A 22,337-nucleotide genomic window follows, 5' to 3' on the forward strand; every position below is an offset into this window, starting at 1 on the left:
GAGAGAGAGAGAGAGGGAGGGAGAGAGGGAGAGGGGAAGAAGAACCAGACATCTTCAGAATGGGTCAACATAGATCTTGCTTTACTGTAACATGGAGAATGAGACCTTAAATAGACGCAAACTTTTAGCTACCGGTATTAAATTAGTTTTTTTTAATCCAAAAAGAGGAAGACAGAAAGATGCATCCCGTCAGATCACAGTGAAATTCGCATGTATAAGAAAGTTGTCGAGCCTCGCCTTCGAGTCAGTGGGATTCGAGTGTTTGGTGAAAGAAACGTTTGACTAACGTGAGCATTTTTTATGGTGATGATGGTAGGTTGGGCCACCTGTTTGGTAATGAAGTATCACGTTATCACGTTGCAAGCATAATGGGAAATAATCTATGAAACCTCAAATTGTTTGCTAAGAATACACAAGGTTGTTTCCCTTGGAACAGCCCCTGACCTATAATATAGACCAGGCTTGCGCAAGAATTCACTTGGGTTTTTTTTCAGTGAAACACACCAGACCTTAAAACTGCTTTATGAACATCTTCAAGTACTGGTATTTGTTGTTTCATCAGTTCACTCGTTTCATGGTCCACAGCTGCTCTTATCATACATCATGTATCCTGATCATTTTTTTTTTAAGTTGAGAAGAGAGAGTTTGGTGTAATGCTCTGTCCACCTCAAAATCTGCTCTATTTTTGGGGGGGTTTTTTGACTTCCTAAAAGAGCAATTTCATTCCAAACAAGAGTCATTTTTATGTCTCTGCTGCCAACTGTCATGTCAAACGGACTAGGGCTGGACTTATGTTGAAAAATGACCTACCATAGTGCTACAGGAAACATAGACTACACTTATATTCACCATATATATATATATATAATTCTTATATTATATCTGTATATATGTAAAAGCATATTTTGCTCAAATGGACATCTATGGTGAAATATGATGGATAGTTTTGCCTCCATTCAAGTCATACACATTCTAGGGTCTACTGCGAGGGCCACTTTTGACTATACACCTACTGGTTATTTAGTTCCACAGATCTGCACCCAACTCACTACATGTACATTTATTGTCCATTCAGTGTCCTGGCAACATTTCTATGATTGCAACTCTGCTGACAATCCACATCCTTCCCATGCAATTCCCCTCCCTTCCTCTAAACACACACACACACACAATCTCTACCACACAAACACAAAATGTGTGCTGAGCTCTCCAATATTTTGAGTGTGTTTCCCATTCGTTCTGTTAATGTAGGATGAAGGTGTTCTTTTGCCCCCATTGACACAATTTAGGACACTTAAGAGGCCGGGTTCAACCCTGCTCATCAGCGCCAACCTGAGCTGAGAGGGCTATGACATCCCAGCAAAAAGACAGATACACGATAAAACTTCTCCATACATGGAAACCGAATACCGGTCCTCTGCATGCAACAGCAAAGCGCCTTGCTACACCACAGAATGTGTGTCTCAAACATGTTCTTTGGTCGCATAAACATAAAGAGGCTGTGCGTCTCTGATACTAGTAGTAGGTCAATCATAGTGCACAGTGTACGAATAGGCAAAAAGTGTATATAAGTATTATATAATTACAGTGGAACTCGGATTCAACGAGAACTCGGATTCAACGAGATGAGACAGATTCCCCGGTTTTTTTCTTCTTTAAAATCAATAAAAATAACCCGGATTCAATGAGCACTTAAATCAGCGAGCTCGAATTCAACGAGGTCGCTTCCAGGGTGAACAACCCCTGCAGATATGGCTTCGCTCATTTTTCTCCGACAACAAATTTTATCTATTCCCGGAAACCATCCATTGCAACTGCATCTTGAACCATTATTCACTTAGCCGATTGCATGCGACCAATCAGCGGCCTTTTTTCATACCAACACATGCGTTGTTGGCTCGCGCACATGTCTGCTCTGGTGTGTGTCGGGGTCGGATGGGCGGCCTGCACTCATGTGGCTGTGTGTGCGTGTCGGGGAGGGGGGGGGGTGCGCACTAGCGGTCCGGGCGTTGAACGTCGCAGATACAAACGCGTCAAAGTCTTTTTTTCCCCTCAGCAATTCATCATTATTACAATGATAAGCGATATAGTCTTGACGTAGATCTTTGTAATGAATTGTGCGCTTGTCTATGAAATCAAAAGTTGTCTTATATGCTAGGCTCTACACAGCAACACAACTTTGTGGTAAACTATCGAGATGACACAGGAGTGCATTTGAACGAATCGGTGGGTTTTTTTTGCACAGCTCATAATAATTATGCAAGCATTTCAGGCACTACTTGTGACTTCTATTTATACATTACTTATTCAGTGCCTGTAATTGTTTACACAAAACCTCGTGTTTGCTATAACAAACACTCGGGTTCAACGAGATTTTAGGTCAGGCCCGGCGACCTCATTGAATCCGAGTTCCACTGTATTATTATATGGTGTAGGGCGATTGCTGTTCTGTGGAATAGAGCAGATAATATTTGTTTGTTGGGGAGAAAATTGATCAAAGTCAAATCAGCAGGGGCTGTTTGTTCTGCGGGCAACATCGTTGAGTCCCGAGTTTACTCATTGGGCGGGCAGTGAAAATGAGGTGTTTTACTGATTTAAATAAAGACCAAAAAAAAAAAAGGGAAATTCTACTCCTTTCATTGGGTCCTAGTTTGTTCAATACAAGTTTCACTGTTATACAAGGAATTCAGTACTAAAACGCATTATCTGTATACCATTTACAAGGTAACATAATAATATAGTTTTTTCAATGGATATATAATATTACAATGTGGACCAAGGATTACACAAGAAGGTCAATATCAATCATACCTTCCATTCCTCTGGTCTTCTGTGGATCCCATTTTCTCTAATGTCCAAATATGAAAGAAAAGACAAGGCCAGAATGGTATCCTCAGGAAGACTGTTTATGCTGTTTCTCCTTATGAATAATGAAACCAGACTAGGAAGTTCCTGCAGCTCTATTGGAACTGAACTAAAGCGATTGTCATTCAGATTTAAGTATACTAACTCTGAGAGCCGACCTATATTCGATGGCAGTTCTTTCATGTGGTTATTGTTTAAACCCAGCCACATCAAGCACTGTAATTCACACAGTTCTTCTGGAATGGCACTGATTTCATTATGTCCTAGCCCTAGGGTTTTGAGCCGTCTCAAATTTCCTAGGCTAGAAGGGATCGAGACCAGCTGACATTCAACCAGCCACAGACAGCGTAAGGATACCAGCTGACCCAGGTCCTCAGGTAAAGCCACAAATGGATTGTGTGATGCTGACAGAACACGAAGACGTGATAATGAGCTGATACCTGGAATGAAAAAAACATTTAAAATAAGAACATCTTATCTTATATATATATTCAAAACCAAAATAATGTATTCCCTTTTTAAAGAAAGAAAATTGTAACAAATTTAAAATGCTAAAAACATCTCTATTACCAAGTTAATGGCTTCCTTGCCTCTTCCTCACTAGTAATAACATGTTGGGAACTCATCCATGCTGCATGTGTGAAAGTGGTTAACCTTATTTCTGACGATGCATTTTCCCACTTTTCTCAGGTAATCATGATAAAATAAGTACAGTTAAACCTTGCTGTATTGCTCCCCCCCCCCCCCTATCCCGGTATACTGCCAGCTCCGCTTATCGCCAGGTTTTGCCAATGTAAGAAAAGGAACGTCTTTAGTATTAGCACCTTCACACCGCAAACTGTCTGAGTTGTACAGTCCTTATTTAACTAATGTAAATTTGCTCCTCCACACCAACAGCCAACTGACCGCCAGAGGTACACACTGCATACGGGCACAACACCCACTGCGGTTCACTCCTAGATAATCTTTCTCTCACGAGAAAAACATAGAGATAATGCAGGGAAAGAAGACTCTCAGGTCTGAATACATGTGCATGTACATGTATTCACTAACAAAAAGACACTTTTCAAGTACAGATTGCACAGCAGAATCATGTTCCTTGATGTTGGGCAGTCATGGCTTTACATCAGAGGAATCCCATTGATCCGCCAGCCCCGGTATTAAACCTGCTTCATGCTCGTTCCAAGGGTGGCAGTATAACGAGGTTTGACTGTATACATGATGTAAAAGTCAAGTAAAAGGCCCAGTTACTAACATTTAAACATATAATCGAGCATGGATAACTCAAATACGTGTTTTGAGGTGAAAGCCTGACAACCCCAACTACAAACTCACCGGCCAAACAGACAGTACATTTGTGTTAAATTACTAGAAGACCTCCAGAAGTTAATCTAATTATTTAAAAGCTTTCACCACAGAATCTGCACACAGCGACACTATTTCTGGAGTTTGGAAATAACAGACCATAAGATCAGCCTGAACAGTCCAGCTGTGATTATGGTGAGTTGGAAAATAAGCCCTGTGTCAGAAATAGGGTTAATAAGGAACACCTTATAACTTTATTCTAAAATTCACATAATTTAAGTTGATTATTGAAAGAACAATTGAGAATGTCATCTAAAAAGTTTTCTGGCATATTTGGCTTGCTTTCCTACTTTTAAGCACAAATTCAAAACCACAACTGAACATGGATTGACGACTACCGGCAACATCTAAGGAGACTGAGACACATAAAAAGTGAATACAGAGAAATCCTGTTATAACGAGAGGGAGGGGACCGTTATCGCAGGATTCTCGTTGTAAGGGATCCAGTAATAAATTCAAAGGAAATAATAAAGTAGGCCTAATCTATGAGTTTGGTGTTCTGTTTTTTTCTTTTTGTTATCTCCTCTGATGATGGCTTTGTTCAACATGACCTCTAGGTCTTACTTGATCAAAAATTGAATCAGGTTTCTTTCTCTAGCGTTAGCGATGTTGACAGCTCGGCGTTGACTATCAGAACGAAAGTTCTCTAGGCTAACTCTCCCGCTGTGTTTTCCCCCACCACACCCTGTGGAGGGTTCCCGCGTCTGCTTGCACACGTCACACATTCGCTTCATGATCCATCACAGCACTGTGACCTCTCCATCCCCGCATCGGAGAAGTGAGAGGCATGATAGGCCTAGATAATCTAGACTAGGCTGGCCTATCACTATCAGGCAAAGCGTTCTGCTTCACAACGGCCTGTCTGCGCGTGCCACACCCTCCCTACTCATTCGCTCCAGCCTTCATTGTCAGCACACATGGGCTCTCCCATTCTTTGTTTCGCTTGATTACCAACAAGTTTCTCAACTGGCGAGATTTTCATTCATAAATGGCCTATGCGCTGCGCACAGCAGCAGCAATATTCCGCTATAACCGACTCACGCGTTCATCTGATTGCGCTATAGCAGTATTTTATTTACAAAGATGAAGAAGAAAAATAATCGGGGTTTTAGAATAATGTCTTTATAACAGACTTCTCGTTACTTCAGGACTCGTTATACGTGAACTCCACTGTAAAAGATCAAACAGTATGTCAGCAACAAGAGAGCTCACAAAATGTATTTCCCGAAAGTTAAGTCTCCTTGGATCATGAAAAAACATACCCCTTTATACAAGCTTAACTGTGGTAAAACTATCTTATCATTCAAAAACGACATGCTACTCAATTTAGTATTGTATTTTTAATTTAATACAATCCTTCAAAGAAGGATGAAACTGGTATTGTATTTCTAATTTGATACAATCCTTCAAAGGAGGATGAAACTGCTGACAAAAAAAGCTTTGAATCTGTCAATGTATACACACTAGACATTCTTCTTTTGCAGTCACAGAGATCAGAACACGAACAGAGTGCATGAAAAAGCCATTATTATGGTATACAATTCACCTGATGGAAACATTGTAAGCATGTTGTTATCCAGTATGAGCTCTGTGAGGCTGGAAAGAGAACACAATTCTTCTGGTGGCATCAGCAACTTATTATGGTTCAATAACAGAATCCTCGTATCTTTCGCCTTTTGTAGGCGATCAGTAACAATTGTCAAGCCTCTGTGGCTTAGGTTGATCACTTGACAATTCTCAGATATAGCATTATCTAGAAATTTGTCCAATTCCCATAGCTCCATTGGTTTCTCCATGACTAAGATACTAGCTTCTTTCCAACTGAAGACGTCAGGTAGTTACTGTTGTCATCTCATCTCTCCCCACAGTATCTTCACTGAAAGAAAAGAAAAAAAATAGCTTTTAAAGGGATTTAAGGGAGCTATAATAATAATAAAAAAAGAAGCAGTTTAGCATTACAGACTTAATAAGCTTTACAATGCAATTATAAGAGCTCAAATTCATTCATTCATAAAATTTTCATGTTTTTTAATGTAACCATCAAAAACAGTTCTCCTTTCGTCTCTCTCTCAATTCACCTGAAAAAAACTAAACAAAACAATCAAGATTATAGACAGGTTTATCAAAACCAGTTTTGAAAATCCCTATAACAAAAAGTTGCACTTTTTAAAAGTCTTAAATTCAGTTTTGGTCGGGTAAGGTAAGACTTGACTCATACATACATTGTTTTCTGCAAAAAAAAAGATTTAAAGAAAATCTCAAAGTTCTGTAATCCGAATTTTGGGAAGGGATGGGGAGATGGGGTGTCGGTGCTGCATGTACCCCTCTGAAACGAGAGAGTCTATATGCACGCAATTGCATGCACCAACACATTTTTTGCTATATATGCACGCTATTACCTGCAAGGTATCATACTCTGCTATGCACGCAATTCCGTGCCATAATGCTGTGGCGTGTCGGCTTCCGCTTCCATGGTGTTTGATGCATGAATGGTCTTCAAGCACGAGGACATGTCGCCCTACAAAGTTGGTGATGTTTTTGCCAACTTTCTTTTGTTTAAAGAAGCACTGTCATAATATTCCAAGGAAACATACACAACATTTGTGGTCCACTGATCAAAGACAGTCGAGAGCTGCAACAAATTATAAATGATGGCCAATTGTAAAGCTAGAGGAGCCAAGCTTATTGACGAAGCAGAGTACAGGGAACATAATTAGCATGATTAGTGTTGTCATATATGTGCGAGTAATGCTGGTATCATGTTTATGAATTTCCATGCACTCTGTTTTCTTTACATTCAATTCCTTTTTTATATTGAAACACGAGTACAAAAGGCAAATAATGTTAGTTACCAGCTTACTCCACTACTGAAACATCCTAACATCCCCATGACAACAAAACTCAAACTGATCAACACCATATTCATCCCAACACTCACCTATCAATGCCAAAAATGGACCACGAACAAGACATTAGAGCAAAGAATTACAACATGTGAAATGCGATGCCTTAGAAAAGCAATAAACAAGACCAGGCGAGACAAAATTACTCTGTAATCCGAGAAATGGTGGGCACAAATGATGTCATGCATCACATCCAACACCAAAGAATCAAATGGTTCGGACATCTCCTACGATTACCAACACACCATCCAGCACAACGAGCCTACATCCAAAAATTCAATGGCAACAAGGCTAGAGGGCGACCGAGAAAGACCTGGATAGATGGAGTCAGGGAAACATTAACCACCCATGGCATCCCCTTGGCCCAAGCTCTCCGGCTGGTGACAAAGAGACGTCTCTTTCTTCCCGTGACATCCAAAAGGGTATAAGCGGCGGATAAAAGTAAAAGTAAAGTAAGTTCCTTTTTCATAGATAGCATTGTTGAACATTTTCATCAGAATTTCTATGCCACTGTTGCCAAGCGCATCGATAAGTTCAATACAAATGTTATCTTGACCAAATGCCTTGCCTTTTTTAATTCTCTACAAGCTGCTGAGACTTCATCTTTTAGTATTTTCCGTCCACTTATGTCTCCTGTCTTTGAGTTCTCTGAAACCGTGACTCTCTCATCATCAGAGTAGAGATTTTCTATGTATTCAACCCACCTGACCGCAATGTGCTTTCATTTTTCATCATAATTCTCCTTTGAATCTTAGGGCCAATAATGTGACTGTTTTGTGAAGGATTCCCAGGGGATTGGGGCTAAGAATACAAAGGTGTTGAATGGGGGGAGAGAGAAAGACGTAGACTCAATGTTTATGAATATGCACTATAAAACGTCGGGAACAGATAGCCTAAGGGGAAGCTGTTGGAGATACGGTAGTCATAGTCATAGAGATGACGGCCCAGCCACGTGGCTTTCCAAGCGACCAAACCGACCATAAATTCATGGACGACATCAGAATCATAGATCTCTACATTCAGAGTAACATTTCTCTTGTGGTTCATTGAACAAGTACGTTATAAGTTCTTTGAGCGCAGCTGATTAGGCTTACTTGGCTAATCTTAAACCCTATAGAGACCTGTCTAGTGTTTTACGGCATTCACGCGTGTTGCGCATATCAGGCCTAGATCTAACTAAACATTACATGCAGTCACCCAAACACCAGTCAGAAACCTTCTCCCAAAAATACTTTACTTTACTTTTCCGACCCAGCGGCCATTTGGGTTCTAGCCCTTCCGTCTGTCGATATGGCAAAGAATTTGCAGGTTTTAATCAGCTGTGCTTCGTCGCTGTATAGAGTATTTCCGATGTTTGGGGAGGCAGGTAAGTAGGTGCTACGCAGGTCACAAAGTGCTGGGCAGTTAAAGAGGTGGTGTGGTACTGTTTCATCCTGGCAGTCGCACAGCGGGCAGTCGGGTGGGGTATCCTTGCAGATCCTATTAAGGTAGGAATTTAGTGGTATGTGTTGTGTTCGTAAGTGAAAGATCGTGACTTGTTCTTTTCTATTTAAGGAGTTTATTGCATCTTTAGAGTTGGGGGCTGTCATGTGTTCAAATACAGTTCTTCCAGTTTTGCCCATTGCCCATCCATTCAGCCACTGTTCCCTGGTGTTGCATTTGATGATGTTCTTGGCTGTCTGTTGTGATACTGGGTTGTGTGGTTGTATTTGTGATGCTCCCTTCTTGGCAAGGGTGTCTGCTCTGTCATTTCCTGGGATGTTGCTGTGGCCAGGTATCAACTGTAGTGTCAGGTCGACGGCATAGGCCTGTAGGAAGGTGTTGATTGTTTGAGCCACAGAGGCAGGCTGGGCTTTCGAAATTCAAGTTTTCCAAAGCTTGGAGTACTGACTTTCCGTCTGTGAAGATAATAGTGTTCTTGATTTTGTTTGGATGTATTATGAAAATGTTGGTCAGGTGGAGGATTGCTGCTTCAATGGCGATGGCCTCAGCCTCGTAATTTGTACAAGAAGTACCACATGCATCAAATAGCTCTTCACATGTTTTGTCAGGATGTTCAATTCTTACCCCAAAGCCTGCATTTATATTTCCCTTGAAAGCTGAACCTTCTCCCAAAAATGCATTTCCAGTGACCAATCAAAAAACATTTCAGTCCCTCCAACATTTCAGCGACCAGCCCAAGACCAGACCTATGTGTCTGTGGAAAGTTGGGTGTGAAAACGCTGTCCATCACTCTCTTTGCTCAGCGTGAGGGGCACTCTCACCAAATATCCGGTTTTCTAGGTCAAGCTTAACCTGTGGGCACATTTCACGGACCGGAGCATGCGTTTAGAGGGAATGACCGAGCGTTTGTACATCTAAATTATATAGTAAACAAACCCGTCAGATGACGAAAGCACGCATTTAGGCGGAAACTACTGTATTGGGTTTTGGTAATGTACGTAAATTCTTTTATCCTTTTCACAATCATTTGTCATTGTATCTAAATCTTGCAGTTTGTAACATTTGCTCAATAGATAGACTAATTTCAACCTATGGACTTGTTCCTTTATTACCGTTCTTACTAACATTGTTTACAGTTCTCTGTATTATTAGTCAAATTATCAAGATCTAGTAAATTCTAGTAGTAGTAAGTCGTAGTCCTCAAAGCCAACCATGGATTTGAACCTTGCTAGCACATACGAGTTAACCTCTTCTTTAAGTTTGCCACTCAGCATTATGCTTCCCCTTTTGGGTCACACGCCTAAACGGGCTAGGCGAGAGGAAAAAAATTGGTAAATCACGTGAGTCTTCACTCATGTACCTCATTCTTGAAAGAAGAAGTTCAGAAACCTCGACATGCATCCTGTAGGCTACAACTGTTCTTTTAATTTTCAGACTTTTTGAATTCCTCAGATTTTCAGCTGTCTCAGAAAAGTGAGGTTGTACAGCAACATAATGGAATGTAACTCTGGGTGGTTTACCTTCAAATCACTTACAATGGTAGCCTTTCTTGTATATTCAATTAATTCAGCCGAACCTGACACAGCGCGTAAAGACTCAAGTGTCTAATAAGATCTAGATCTAGATCTCTAGACTCTAGATCTAAATCTAGATCTAGATCTAGATCTAGATCTAGAATCTAGTTTCTAAATCAGGGCCTGTGTATCATCACTGAGTGTATGAGCTACAAAAAAGAAAAGAATCATGGAACTCAAGTTCCTTGCTTCAAGAGCAGTTTATTTTACGCTTATATAATAGTCGTTGTTATACTATGTGATCATGATCATTTCTTACTTAGTGATACCAGATAGCTGAGTCAGTCAGCCGGGTCAGCCTGCCAACGAGCTAACAAGTATAACGAGAAAAATTCTCGCCTCGCGGTTCGAGTACTTTTTACTGCCAGTAAACAAATTTTGTTGTTAGAAGCTATTTCTCCAATTCTTCTGCGAATAAGCAAAAAAATTTACTATTTCCAAATCGATTGTATATAAAAGCCAAAAGAAACCCAGTGTTTTCTCTTCTTTTTCGTTTTTCAATGTTAGTGGTTGAAGATTCAAACTTATTTTCGTCTGAAAAAAATCTTATTTTGCTTTCTATGAACGTCTTTTCCTTCTTTACAAGAAATTAAGACAGAATATGTGACACATTTGAAGTATCAATAGTAAACTACTTTCAGACTAAGAAACAATAAATCCATTTCCGGGTGTCCTACGCTCAATCCAACAGCAAATAGATCTAATGATACCAATTCTCTGACTTCAATCTCTATAAATTTCGTCGTAAGTTTTACATGACAATATCATGTTCTTATTGTTAGAGTTAGAGAACCACTAGATCTATGTTTAGTTGGGTGTTAAACTTGAGTAATGGGCAGCTAATAGATCTAGATATTAGAATCTAGAGTCTAGTATTTTAGCTGTTACAAATCAATGGGTTGTTGTAGATTTGGGACTAATCCAGGAGTATGATGTCATGATGATGGAAAGTAATGAATGAGATTTTTATAGATCTCTAGAGGGCCTATATGGTCTGGTACGGCATGAAAATGTAGTTTAGCCTAGAGTCTAGCCTATGACATTTTATGGCTGGGGATTTTTTTTTGTGGGTAAAAAAAAAAAGGGGGAGGACTTCCGTAACGAGCGACCACTATGACTAGATCTAGATCTATGTTAGTATGAGACAGAGCAGAATTGAGGGCTTGGCCGGCTTGGGGTAGGAGGGGTAGGGGTAAGGTTAGGGTTAAGGTTAGGGTTAGGTCTAGGACTCTTCTTTATTGTGTTTGATGGGGTGGTCGCTCGTTACGGAAGTCCTTCTAAAAAAAGAGTGAGTACAATCTAAATTTTTTGTCGCTCGTTACGGAAGTCCTCCCATTTAAAGGAACGAAGTGACTATTCGGACTCGAGTCCGAATATGAAAAAATGTTATTCGGACTCTGATTCTTGTCCAGCATGACATCACTTCCGACTTCCTGTGACTCGTGACTCTGGCTTCCTGTCCTGCCTCACTAGTGACTCGCCTCAGGCTGGGTAGAGACCGGGATCACTTCGACTTCGGGCAAAATGGCGTTAAATTGTGCCAGAGCCGAGTTTTTATCTTATGGTGAATTTGAGGCCGGCCTGAAAAGTTAGAGCGCTTCTAATAAATGTTTATTTGTCAAGAGGTCATCAGAAGCAATTAAAGATGGCTCGTTAGCGTGTGTTGGGGCCGGATGGGCGGCCTGCACACGTGTGGCTGTGTGTGCGTGTCGAGGAAGGGGAAGGGCGCTATCGGTCCGGGCGTTGAACGTCACATAGGCGTCAGTCCCCCTCCCCCCCCCCGGCAACGGATCATTATTACAATAATAAGCTAGTCTTGACATAGATCTACGTAATGAATTGTGCGCTGGTCTATGGAATCAAAAGTTGACGTGTATGCTCGGCTCTACACAGCAACACAACTTTTTCTTGGTAAACAATTGAGATGACACAGGCTTTGTATATTTGAACGAATCGGTCTTTTTTTTTTTACACAGCTCATAATATGCAGGTGCCAGGAGATCTGCTGATCTTCAATTTTACCTTTTTCTACAACAAAGAAAGTGGGAAACATGGGGGGTGGGCGTATCAATGAGGCGGCAGGCATCGGATCGGCAGACAAGGTGTGGGGGAAACTAAAGAGTGGCGGAAAATTGGAAGCACTGAACGTTAGATCTATAGAACGAAGACACTTCCTTTTTTCCGGACCCGTGTCCGAATAACATTTTTTCTTATTCGGGCTCGAGTCTGATTATGAAATTTTTTTATTCGGACTCGAGTGATCTTTTAGTTTCGTTCGTTTAAATTTAGGTCAAGGGGGCCAACCCCCCTACTCTCGACTAGTTTTGGGGCCCAAACCAGCGAATAGTGGGGGTGGGGACTGCTGAAGAAGGGCCATTCTTTGCTTTAAAATTTTGATTTTCCCCTCAACAATTATCTGGCATTTCAGGGTCTCTGGTGTTCAGCTTGGGACTTTAACAACCGAAACTACAAAATCGCCGATCTAGTCTAGTGGCCATCGTTTTTAACATGATAGTATTGTAGTTCTGCCTGAATTGTGGAAGCTTTCTCAGTTTCTTGATAGGCCTAAACCTCCTAGGATTTGACTCCTTTTTTATGACGTTGTCTCATTCTGATCAATATTGGGTAGATCTAGAATCTAGATTAGATCTACCAATTGTTTCTGACATTGTTTTCACAAAAGTAGACTAGATGTAGTCTTGTTCATCTCTCATAGTCATAATCATTTGAGTTTTGAGTTTGAGCAAGTAAGTCGAAAGACGCTTGGGATAACAATAACAAGACGGTGCAACTCGGTCAGTATTTCCTGTCCACAGTGTCGTCATACAATAGATTCTAGATCTACCTAAAAATATTATCTTTTAGTTAGGCCTAGAGAACGTAAGCTGTCTACGTTCCCTAGGCCTAAGTCTAATGTTCAGTGCTTCCAAGCGCTGCATTGGATTCCGGTCCCAGACGGTTTTTTTTTTCTCCTGAGCCTAAAATTTTAAAAAATAATTTAAAAACTCACAGACCAAGAAAAGCCTCTCTATTTCACCAGGCCTAAATTGGTAAAAGGAAAAGTATAGGCTATACTAAGGTCTACTTTACAAGAGCTCCTCTTGGGGACAAAACCAGACTGTGCATGCTTCACCACTACATAAAAAAAACTACAACAACAAGTTATAATTATTGGAAAAATTTGTTGGTCAGTCGAGAAGAGGACAAAAATAAACACACCAAAAAAAAACTTCCAGGACCGGGATCAAACCCACGCTCATGAAATAATGGTTTGGCTTCAAACGCAGATGCGCTGTCACTTCGACCATCAGAACTTCCAACAAAGAAAGGTAGATTTAAGCTTCATATGCCTACGCCAACACACAGTGTTTTATTTAGCACTGGCGCTAATCACAATGCAGCGTTTTATTTAGCACTGCCGCTATTTGCAACGCGGCTTTGCAAATAGGAACTTCCTTGTGTGTGCCATGTGAGTGTGCATGTATGTTTGTGTGTGTGTGTGTGAGAGTGTGTGTATTGTGTGAATGGGGGGGGGGGGGGTTTTTTGCGAATGGAGCGGCCGGTGTGTGTGAACGGTTGTAGGGGGGGGGGGGGTATTTTTTTTTTGTTGTGATTTAGTTTTTGCTTTATAGATGATGCAACATAGGCTATTGCCAAAGTCAAGCAGTCCTTCCTGTTTTCTCGCATTGCCTTTTGAAGGCATTTTCAAATAAAGTACTACAATGTATAGTCTGGGAACGTTGCCCCAAATACAATTGAAGCGTATCTGAATATTCAGACAACTAGGCTAAAAATTTCTAGCTCTAGAAATTGAATTCGATGCAAAAAATGCTTCTTCCCAGTCCTCGCAGAATGGCAGATGGAAAGATGACGCCAAACTCTCTCAAATAACCAACAAAACTCGAGAACGGAAACCGTTCGGAGAAATAGAGTTCAAGTTTTTTATCCCAAGCGTTCGGAGAAATAGTCACTTCGTTATTTAAATCTAGAATCTAGATCTAGGGTGTGTATAAATTAATTTTGTGTCAAAATAAGAATTTTAAAAGACGAGGTTAGACTGTCGGCATTCTCCGGTTTTGGCCCCAAGAGTACTGGATACTGATACTGACTTTTACTTTTAAATACTTGTCTATGTTTTATCTGAAAGAGAGCAAGAGATCATGTGCTGCTATTTTTCAGTACAAAATGAGCAGTATTTAATATTTCACGTGTTTTGAACAATGGGGGTTTATGGAGGGGCTTCCCCCCTTGACCTTATGGGAGGTTTCAGGGGGGGCATGCCCCCTCCCCCCTGGAATTTAACCATAATATGATGTTTTGCAATTCAGTTAGGTTTAATATATATATTTCTTGCTCACTGAGCGTCAAAAATACATCACTTAATAGGCTATCGGCATACGCGTCGAAAAGTAGGCTAATTGTTTAGAACCAAAAGTAATCTTTGGTTAAAAACCAAAACTCACACTCCATAGTTATTGTTGGGGCCAAAACCGGATCATCCCAGACTTTCTACCACCAAAATTATCTTGAAAGATATGTTTTATTTTTATTAATGTGTCACGAGGCGGTGGGATCGGGCCCTCGTCAATTTTTGGGCTATGGAGATATCATCTTAAAAATTTATTCATTCGCCTTGCTTTCTATGAAAAAAATATCCATTTAACTTTAGTTAAATAGAAGTCGAGGTATTTGCATTTGAAGGAGGTGGAGTCGCCTGGTACCAGAAGTAAAATATCAAAGAAAATGGCTGACAAAGTTTGGTGACTTCCATAGCTTTAGAGTCCTTGGAAACTACAAATTTCCTTTTTTTTTGTTCCTTTAATCAACGTTTTCCATAAAATCCACCCGAAGTGTTTTTGAATGGACATACAAGGCAAGGTGTTGAGCCGAAAAACAAAAATTCGGAAAAAATGTCCAAACTGGCCGAAAAATGCAAATTTCTTGGATTTCATTATTTTGACGAGTGTCTGGTCTCAACCACGATGCCTGACATATATATATAGGCTAGAATCTATTAGATTAATATGTGTCATACATGGTGGAATTAGGCGCTTGTCAATTTTTGGATTGAGTTATTGGTATCATCTGAAAACTTTTTCATTTGTTTTGCTATGTAATGAAAAAAACATACTTTTACTTCGAATGGAAGTTGAGATTTACGATTAAAGTCGTGGGGGTCGCCTGGTCTTAGAGGTAAAATTAACAAGAAAATGGCCGCCAAAGTTTAGTTATTTCCCTAGCTTGAATGTTCGTAGAAACAGAAAATTTACATTTTTAAAATACCTTTACTTTAATTGATGTTTTTCAGTGCAGTAGAATCCACACAGAAATGTTTTCTTTTAAATGATGAAAATTGCCAAACCTGTGAAAAAATGCCAGTTTCTTCAGTACTTTCATTATTTTGACGAGCGCCTGATTTCACCACACTGCCTCACATATGATGCACTTCAACTTAAAATCAATAAAAGCAAGATGGCGAAGGCAAAATAGGAATGTGATTTTCTCTATCAACTAGTAGAGGTAGACCTTCTGATCTACTCATGTTCCGGCAATGTGCATGGCGAGCCGTGGATGCTATATTTGGCATTCTCCGGGTTTGGTCCCAAGAGTACTGTCGATACTCACTTATAAATACTCTGTATTGATGTTTTATTTGAAAGAGAGCAAGAGATGCGCCGGCTGCTATTTGTCTGTTCAAAATGAGCTGTTAATATAATTTCACTTCTTGTTTTTAACAGGGGAGTTTCAGGGGGCTTTCCTCCCAATCTATTAAAAATAAGGGGGGTTATTTAACTATACAACTTGATGTTTTGCCCTTGGTGCGTCAAACATCATATCAGCTCTCGCAACAAAAAGTAATCGTTAGGAACAAAGTAATCGGTTCTGTCAAAACCCATACTCCATAGCTATTGTTGGGGCCAAAAGTGGATTATATAAGATTATATTCACCCTTTTGTTTCACACAATTTTATCACAATAAGTTGCAACGTTTCTATTAGCTGCATGGGAAAACAAAATACACTCCTAGAAAGAGTGTCTTTTTGTTGTTTCTTTCAAATCAATAACTGATATTATGAGATATTATTTTGTGCTTGCTTTTATTTTGAGTGTAGTTAAACTTGTATATTTTGCAAAATCTTATGTTTTCATATTGTGCTAAAATTGTTCCATTCTCTTTAGCAGTGATATGAGCTTTCCAATGATGTATCGTACTTATTTATAAATTTAAGTATAAATTTGTTTAAAATTATCAAAAACTAAATTCAGGAATGTTCGTAGGCCGAAAATACTCTTCTGAATGAAGAGAATCTGCGTTTTTCTACTGAAACAGTGAAAACTAGATCAATCAAATACACCAAACACAGACCGAGTTTTATTGAAAAATGTGAAATGCACATGATCCAAGCCCTTTATTTTAGACCTGTAACTCAAAAGCTCAAAAGGCTTCAATATATATTATTATATCGCTAGGTGGGGGAACATATTGGGTGCATTTTTATCTTTTGTATTTCTAAGAATGTCAGTACTTTTCTAGAGCATTACAGGTTAGCTCTCTACTTTGTGTAAGGGTGCTAAAAAAACTGGCACTTTTTCCCGTTTTGCATTTTCTAAAGCAGCACAGTTGTTATGCTTGGAATTTTTTTTTTAATCTACAGACTGGATTAATTCCAAGCTGCATTTTTTTATTATGTACTTTTTGTTTTTTGAGTACCTCTACAACTAGATAAGGTTGGACTGTGACAGGTTTTTGCAATATTTGGGGATTTTACGACCTTGTCAAAGATTCGTGATTCTGGTTGCTGGTTTTGTCTTTCTCTTTACTAAGTTGCCTCTGAATTATACAAGAGAATTAACTCAATTCCCCCTAAAGGCCTTGTTCTGAAAAGGGGAATAACTCTGTACAAAATCAAACAATAAAGAAAATTAAATTATCTTACATTACAAAAAAAGCAGCCATGCATCATAACTTCCGTTAAATCATAAACTGATTAAAAATAACATTTTCAATTGAAATAGCAGTCAGTGCCTGTTGCCCATCCCTAATTTCTGGTCAGTCAAGAATGTTTCACTATAATTCTAAAATTAGTTCTATAATCTAATTATGTTTTTCTTTGTCATTACTGTTTGACTCAACACGGATAGACTATCTAAATTTAAATCCTCTTCAATATCTTGATTTCTCCGCTTCTGACCAGACATTTTCACTAGCCCCCAGTATTCAATCTTTCTTTTATATGTTATGATAACCATGGTAGATTACCATTTCGGAAGAGATCAAATTTATATCTCTAGATTCAATCTCGACTCGTCAAAATCAAATATAATCAATTGTAGTAACTTTCTTACTGATCACAATCTTAAAATATCTACAGAAACAGAGATCTTGCCAAACCAATAGTCATGCTTATATTATGATATTTCAACAATATTTCCTTAGCTTTAGTTATGGGAAAACTCTAACCGTGACTGTTCGCAAGCAGAGAATTATCGAGCGACACGAGGGTTTCTGCAGCAGTCAGCATTGGTCTTTCGTGGTGGGAATTAGGAATGGGTTCTTAGCTATTGATAAAAATTGTAACCCCTGGAACAAAACAAAAAAATAATGAAGGAAAAAAGAGAACAAAAACATTTTAAAAATATAGATCTAGTGATCCCAATCAGATTGATGATTTCGTAGTAAGGGTGGTTCTGTCCGTTACTACCACGCCCACCCCTGCTTCTTTTTAAAAATATTTTTGTTGTTGTTGATTTAGTTGCATTTTATTTAGAAGAAAAACATTTTACAAATCCCGTCAAATTGATGGTCAAATTATTTTTGGATAATGAGAAGATATTGGGTTGGCAACACATGTGTATTTGTAAAATAAATTGATTGGGATGTGTATGTGGGGGGGGGGGAAGAGTGTTAGGTATAACAGTCATTTTCAAAATGTTTTTAATTGACTGTGCAGAGCTGGAACATTTCAGTGACAGATCTGAAGCCATGTTGCCTTTTCTTATGCTGTTGAGATCTAGTTGTCTTCTTCCCTTACCTCTGTTTCCTCCACTGAAATTTAATATCCATCCTATCTAAATGACCTTGTTGATCCATACACTTCCAAATGATAGTTTTTGAATATCATGCTAAAATGATCCTGCACCCTAGATTTGTTGTGTTCTATGGGTGACGTTAAACTTAGTATTTTTTTTATCAATTAAAAAACTTGTTAAAAAAAGACAAGCTGACAACTCGCATGGTATAGTGATATGTTAAAATCTCCCACATCAATTTGTAAAAGTGTCGAGATAGAGCCATTGTTCAAATAAAGATAGGGGTATCTTAATGACTTAACGGAAGGACATTGACAGTATACAAATAGTTCCTAAATGGACCCCGTTCATGACAGATTTCTTAGGAATTTGCCATATACATCTTCACATCTACAATCTAAATTCTTTGCTTTTAATTAATAATGATATGTGAAAGAGAAATGTGGGCTTTTATGATCATGGTTGGCAGGTTGTTTTTTTTTAATAGGTAATTTAGATTGTTGAAAATTACCATTTCGGATAGACATGAAGCGAAAAGATCACAATCATTATTGATGGTGCTTTTCTATTTTTCTCTTTACTCTATCTTCTCTGTCTTTTCATATGCTATAATATATATATGATTTATATATGTGCATATGTTAAAATAGAGAATTATATGCGTTTTGTTTATTATTATTCCATACTTTAGTTGACTATATGTACTGCTTTCAGGTACTAAGATGGTCTAATACAGCTAACAGGATGGCAGATGATAATGAGACAGCACCATCATCGCCACCGCTTCCAAAGCGGGGGGCATACAGTATTGACTTTGATGCTTTAGATGAAATGTCAGACCCATTTGCTCCCAAAAAAGCACTGGGATCCTCACCTCCAATTAAAGCGGCTGCTCCGATATCCTATGATAATCTTGACGATATTGACGATCCTTTCAAGCCGAGAAGTGCACTTTCCAACTCTCCCGGAGGATCTAAAGCTGACCCTCCTCCTCCAGCAAACGAGTCTGATAACATGGAAGATCCCTTTAAGTCTAAGTCAAAAGTAGCTAGTTCACCACCAGGGTCGCCGAAAGTCATTGCTCAGAACAACAATGTGAAGGAAGTTGGTTTCAGTGAGGACTCTCAAGGAGATGTATCACCCAAAGTGCCTGTTGATGCAGACTCAGTGCCCAAAGCTGACAGCTTACCTGTAGAAGAGCAAAAGAAGCAAGAGGTTACTCCAAAGTAAGTATAATTATAGACAGTGCTTTTGTTGTCCTTTACTGTCAGTTAAGATTGATGAAGTTGTAAATTAATTTGTTATTTATAAACAAAGATGTGGTTTTATGTTGTCCTTTTACATTACAGTACAAGGGATCATGAAATTACGAGTAATATGAATCTTGCCAGAGAGAAACCAGTGTGTAATTTGATGTAGTTGGGGCATTGAATATTATGAACTTACACTTCAGCATTGGAGCTGCTGAATCACACTGCGAAAACAAAGAGAAGCAGTTCAACTTTTGCTTGTGCTTCATTTATGTGCTGTGCAGACAGAGCATTGAGAAAGTTGGGTTTTTTTTACCCTGGAGGCAATCTGACTGCTGCCTTGAGGAGTCAGATGCAATAGATCGCGCTAGGCAAACATTTGATTTTAAACCATGACTCAAATTAGGAGCAGAATCTGAAATCTCGCCAGACCAGATCAGTAGCCACCATTGTGAACAGCATGCAAAATCCTATGGAAGTAGCTAATTCATGTCTTATTTTGTCTGCTGTGATGATGAAGAGCTGAGATCTGTTTATAGGGACCCCTGTCTGCAACATTTTCATCAACACGTTATTTATTGTTATTTTTGTTTCCTTCTTCATTTTCTAACATGTACAACTCGTGTTTCCAGTGTCTGCATCAAGCAATGTTTATCAGTTAATACACATGGCTTTGTTTTCGTATCCTGTTATATGTTTATTATTTTTCTCCATCTTTAATAAGAGCATTTCTTTTGTGAAGCAAAAGGATAGTGAGAATTGTAATTCTTAAGTATAGGTACGAAAAATAAATCATTTTGTTCTGTTCTCTCACATTTTGCTGAGACCATAGTTTATCATTTCCTTTTTTTCAGAAAGAAGAAAATTATGAAAAAGCCGAAAGTCCAGTCTAAATTCAAACCTCCAAAGAATATAAAGAAACCACAGGTGAGTTTTTTGGGTTTGAAAGAATTCATTTTAAAATGTAGAGCTCCAATTTTAAAATGAAATAATTAGGTAGTAATTCTACCTTGTCTTCAGTTACTGCTTGTCTTTTTACACCGCAGTTGAATCTTTAGATGTTGTGTTTGAAAGAAAGGGGCAACTGGCATTGGGGTTTGAATTGATACGTCATCATGAAACAACTGTGTATGCATTTGTTTTTGAAAAGCCATCTATTGCAGTCCATTTGAAGTTGAGAAAGGTTGCTTTCTCAAGGTTTAGTGCAATTTTGATGTCATGTAGGTTGTCATATGTCATTTTCACACCATGGTTTGTCATTTCATTATATCCTCAGGACTCTGAAGATATTCAGATCTTCATGCCAGACCCTGTGAATGATGAAACTAAACCACAGCCTGAGACAGAGCCTCCAGCACAGACTGAAGTAAAGTCTGAGGACAAACCTGCTGAAGTGATACAGCCCCCTGCAATAGAACCTGAGCCGGTGCCTGATCCTGTCAATAATTTACCAGATGTTGTTACCGCTAATGAAAGTGCAAAAGAGAAAAAAGTTTCAAAAGGGAGTGAGTCTGCAGAAGATGTGCCCCAGGATGCTGCCCCGGATGCCCTTGCGTCCAGTATGGAAAGTGACCAGCCTTTCCTGGATCGAGAGGGATCAGAGGAGCCAGAACATGCCAATGAGGGCTTTGCAACAGCTGCTGAAGGTAGTTACTGATAGTGGTCATTCAACAGAATTGATTACAAAGTAATAAAAAAAATAGAAGTCACAGGGGAACCAATAAATAAATTTATGTGCCTTCTAAGTTATAAGGCTCAAGAAATTTGAATATAATAAAGGTTCTTTTTTTGCAATTGGAAAATGTGGTTATGTACGTGTCAGCTATTTAGGCTATAAGAAAGCCAAAGATGTTTATCCCATATCTCTTACTTCTTTATGATAGTTGTTGGATTTCAGAAAGGTACAAAAGAGGCATTTTGTCACCTAGGTGTATGCTATTTTCCTGTGCCTTTGGGCAAAGTTAATGTATGTAAGGGGAGATGTGCTCAAAGCAGTGAGACCATGAAGGGAAACACAGTTGACTGTTGTTTTTGTGGGAAGCACTGGTGTATTTTACATTTTCCTGGCCATTTAGTAAAGTATTATTAACATATGGGTATCAATTTGAATATATATATCAGATATGTGTTAAAAGATAGGTGCAAAATTTCTTTTTATTTATCTAATAAGTATTTCTTTCATTTTGTTATTTCAGCAATAGATGGTGCTATTGATACAGATTTAATGGACAGATCTGAAGACCCAGAGGTATGAGCACAATGCATGTCTGAGTGTAATTTATGGAAGTATACGTTTGCACTGCTGACACACACATTTGTATTGGTATAGAACATGTGTTTATGAATTTCAATGTTTTAAAAATATTTTATTGACATGAAGAACAAGAGCATTTAAATTTAATGACATGGAACATGGGTATGTCATGGTTACCATTAGGAGACCTAATTTTGATCATCTTGCTGCTTAGTTCCTACTTTCCCTTAAACAGCAACCGAAAAGAATGATTTTTTAGCATGAAATTTGCCGTGGCTCTTTTCCAAAAAAAGAGCGTTGTTTTCTTTACTCCTGGTGTCCTGTTCTTTTTCTTTCTCTTTTGTCCACCGAGTGTCTAGTCACGCAAAGAAAAAATAAAACAAAAATACCACACAGAACCATTTTTGGTACGGCTGTTGCCTTTCAAGTGACCTTTGTGCATCTAGTATGGCGGCTAGGCTCGAACAAAAGCAAAAACAAGAAAGGCAGCTGGTGAATATAGAATACCTGGCTGTAGGCTATTGATATTAATGCTTGAAACCTGTTACATGACCCTTGTAATGAAGCTATTTGGCGTGCAATTCATAAGATGGTTTATGCACAGTGTTGCTGAACAGGAGTTCAGACAAGGAGTGATGTTCCTAAATATATA

General features: G+C 38.9%; 2 protein-coding genes across 3 annotated transcripts in view; one reads left to right on the top strand and one right to left on the bottom strand.

The window, feature by feature from the left end:
• Positions 1-19,138, bottom strand: part of LOC101853205 (leucine-rich repeat-containing protein 1) — a 21,496-nt gene extending 2,358 nt beyond the window's left edge. The window contains exons 1-3 of one of the 2 annotated variants that reach the window (XM_035969909.1): positions 19,056-19,138; positions 5,777-6,106; positions 2,812-3,305 (exon numbers count right to left, since the gene is read on the bottom strand). In XM_035969909.1, the coding sequence (XP_035825802.1) occupies positions 2,812-3,305; positions 5,777-6,026 (744 nt within the window). In that variant the 5' untranslated portion in view covers positions 6,027-6,106; positions 19,056-19,138. Of the gene's footprint in view, positions 1-2,811; positions 3,306-5,776; positions 6,107-10,409; positions 10,784-19,055 lie in introns of those variants that run through there. The other variant, XM_005089806.3, reaches the window with a different exon arrangement.
• LOC101852137 (transforming acidic coiled-coil-containing protein 1) overlaps positions 13,402-22,337 on the top strand; it is a gene marked incomplete in the record, with an annotated part of 56,667 nt that continues 47,731 nt past the window's right edge. Inside the window, 5 exon segments of the mRNA XM_013082780.2 lie at positions 13,402-13,479; positions 18,896-19,407; positions 20,286-20,358; positions 20,708-21,077; positions 21,627-21,679. Coding sequence (XP_012938234.1) covers positions 13,417-13,479; positions 18,896-19,407; positions 20,286-20,358; positions 20,708-21,077; positions 21,627-21,679 — 1,071 coding nt within the window.

Source organism: Aplysia californica, unplaced genomic scaffold (genome assembly GCF_000002075.1).
Source record: "Aplysia californica isolate F4 #8 unplaced genomic scaffold, AplCal3.0 scaffold00009, whole genome shotgun sequence".
Lineage (NCBI taxonomy): Eukaryota > Metazoa > Mollusca > Gastropoda > Aplysiida > Aplysiidae > Aplysia > Aplysia californica.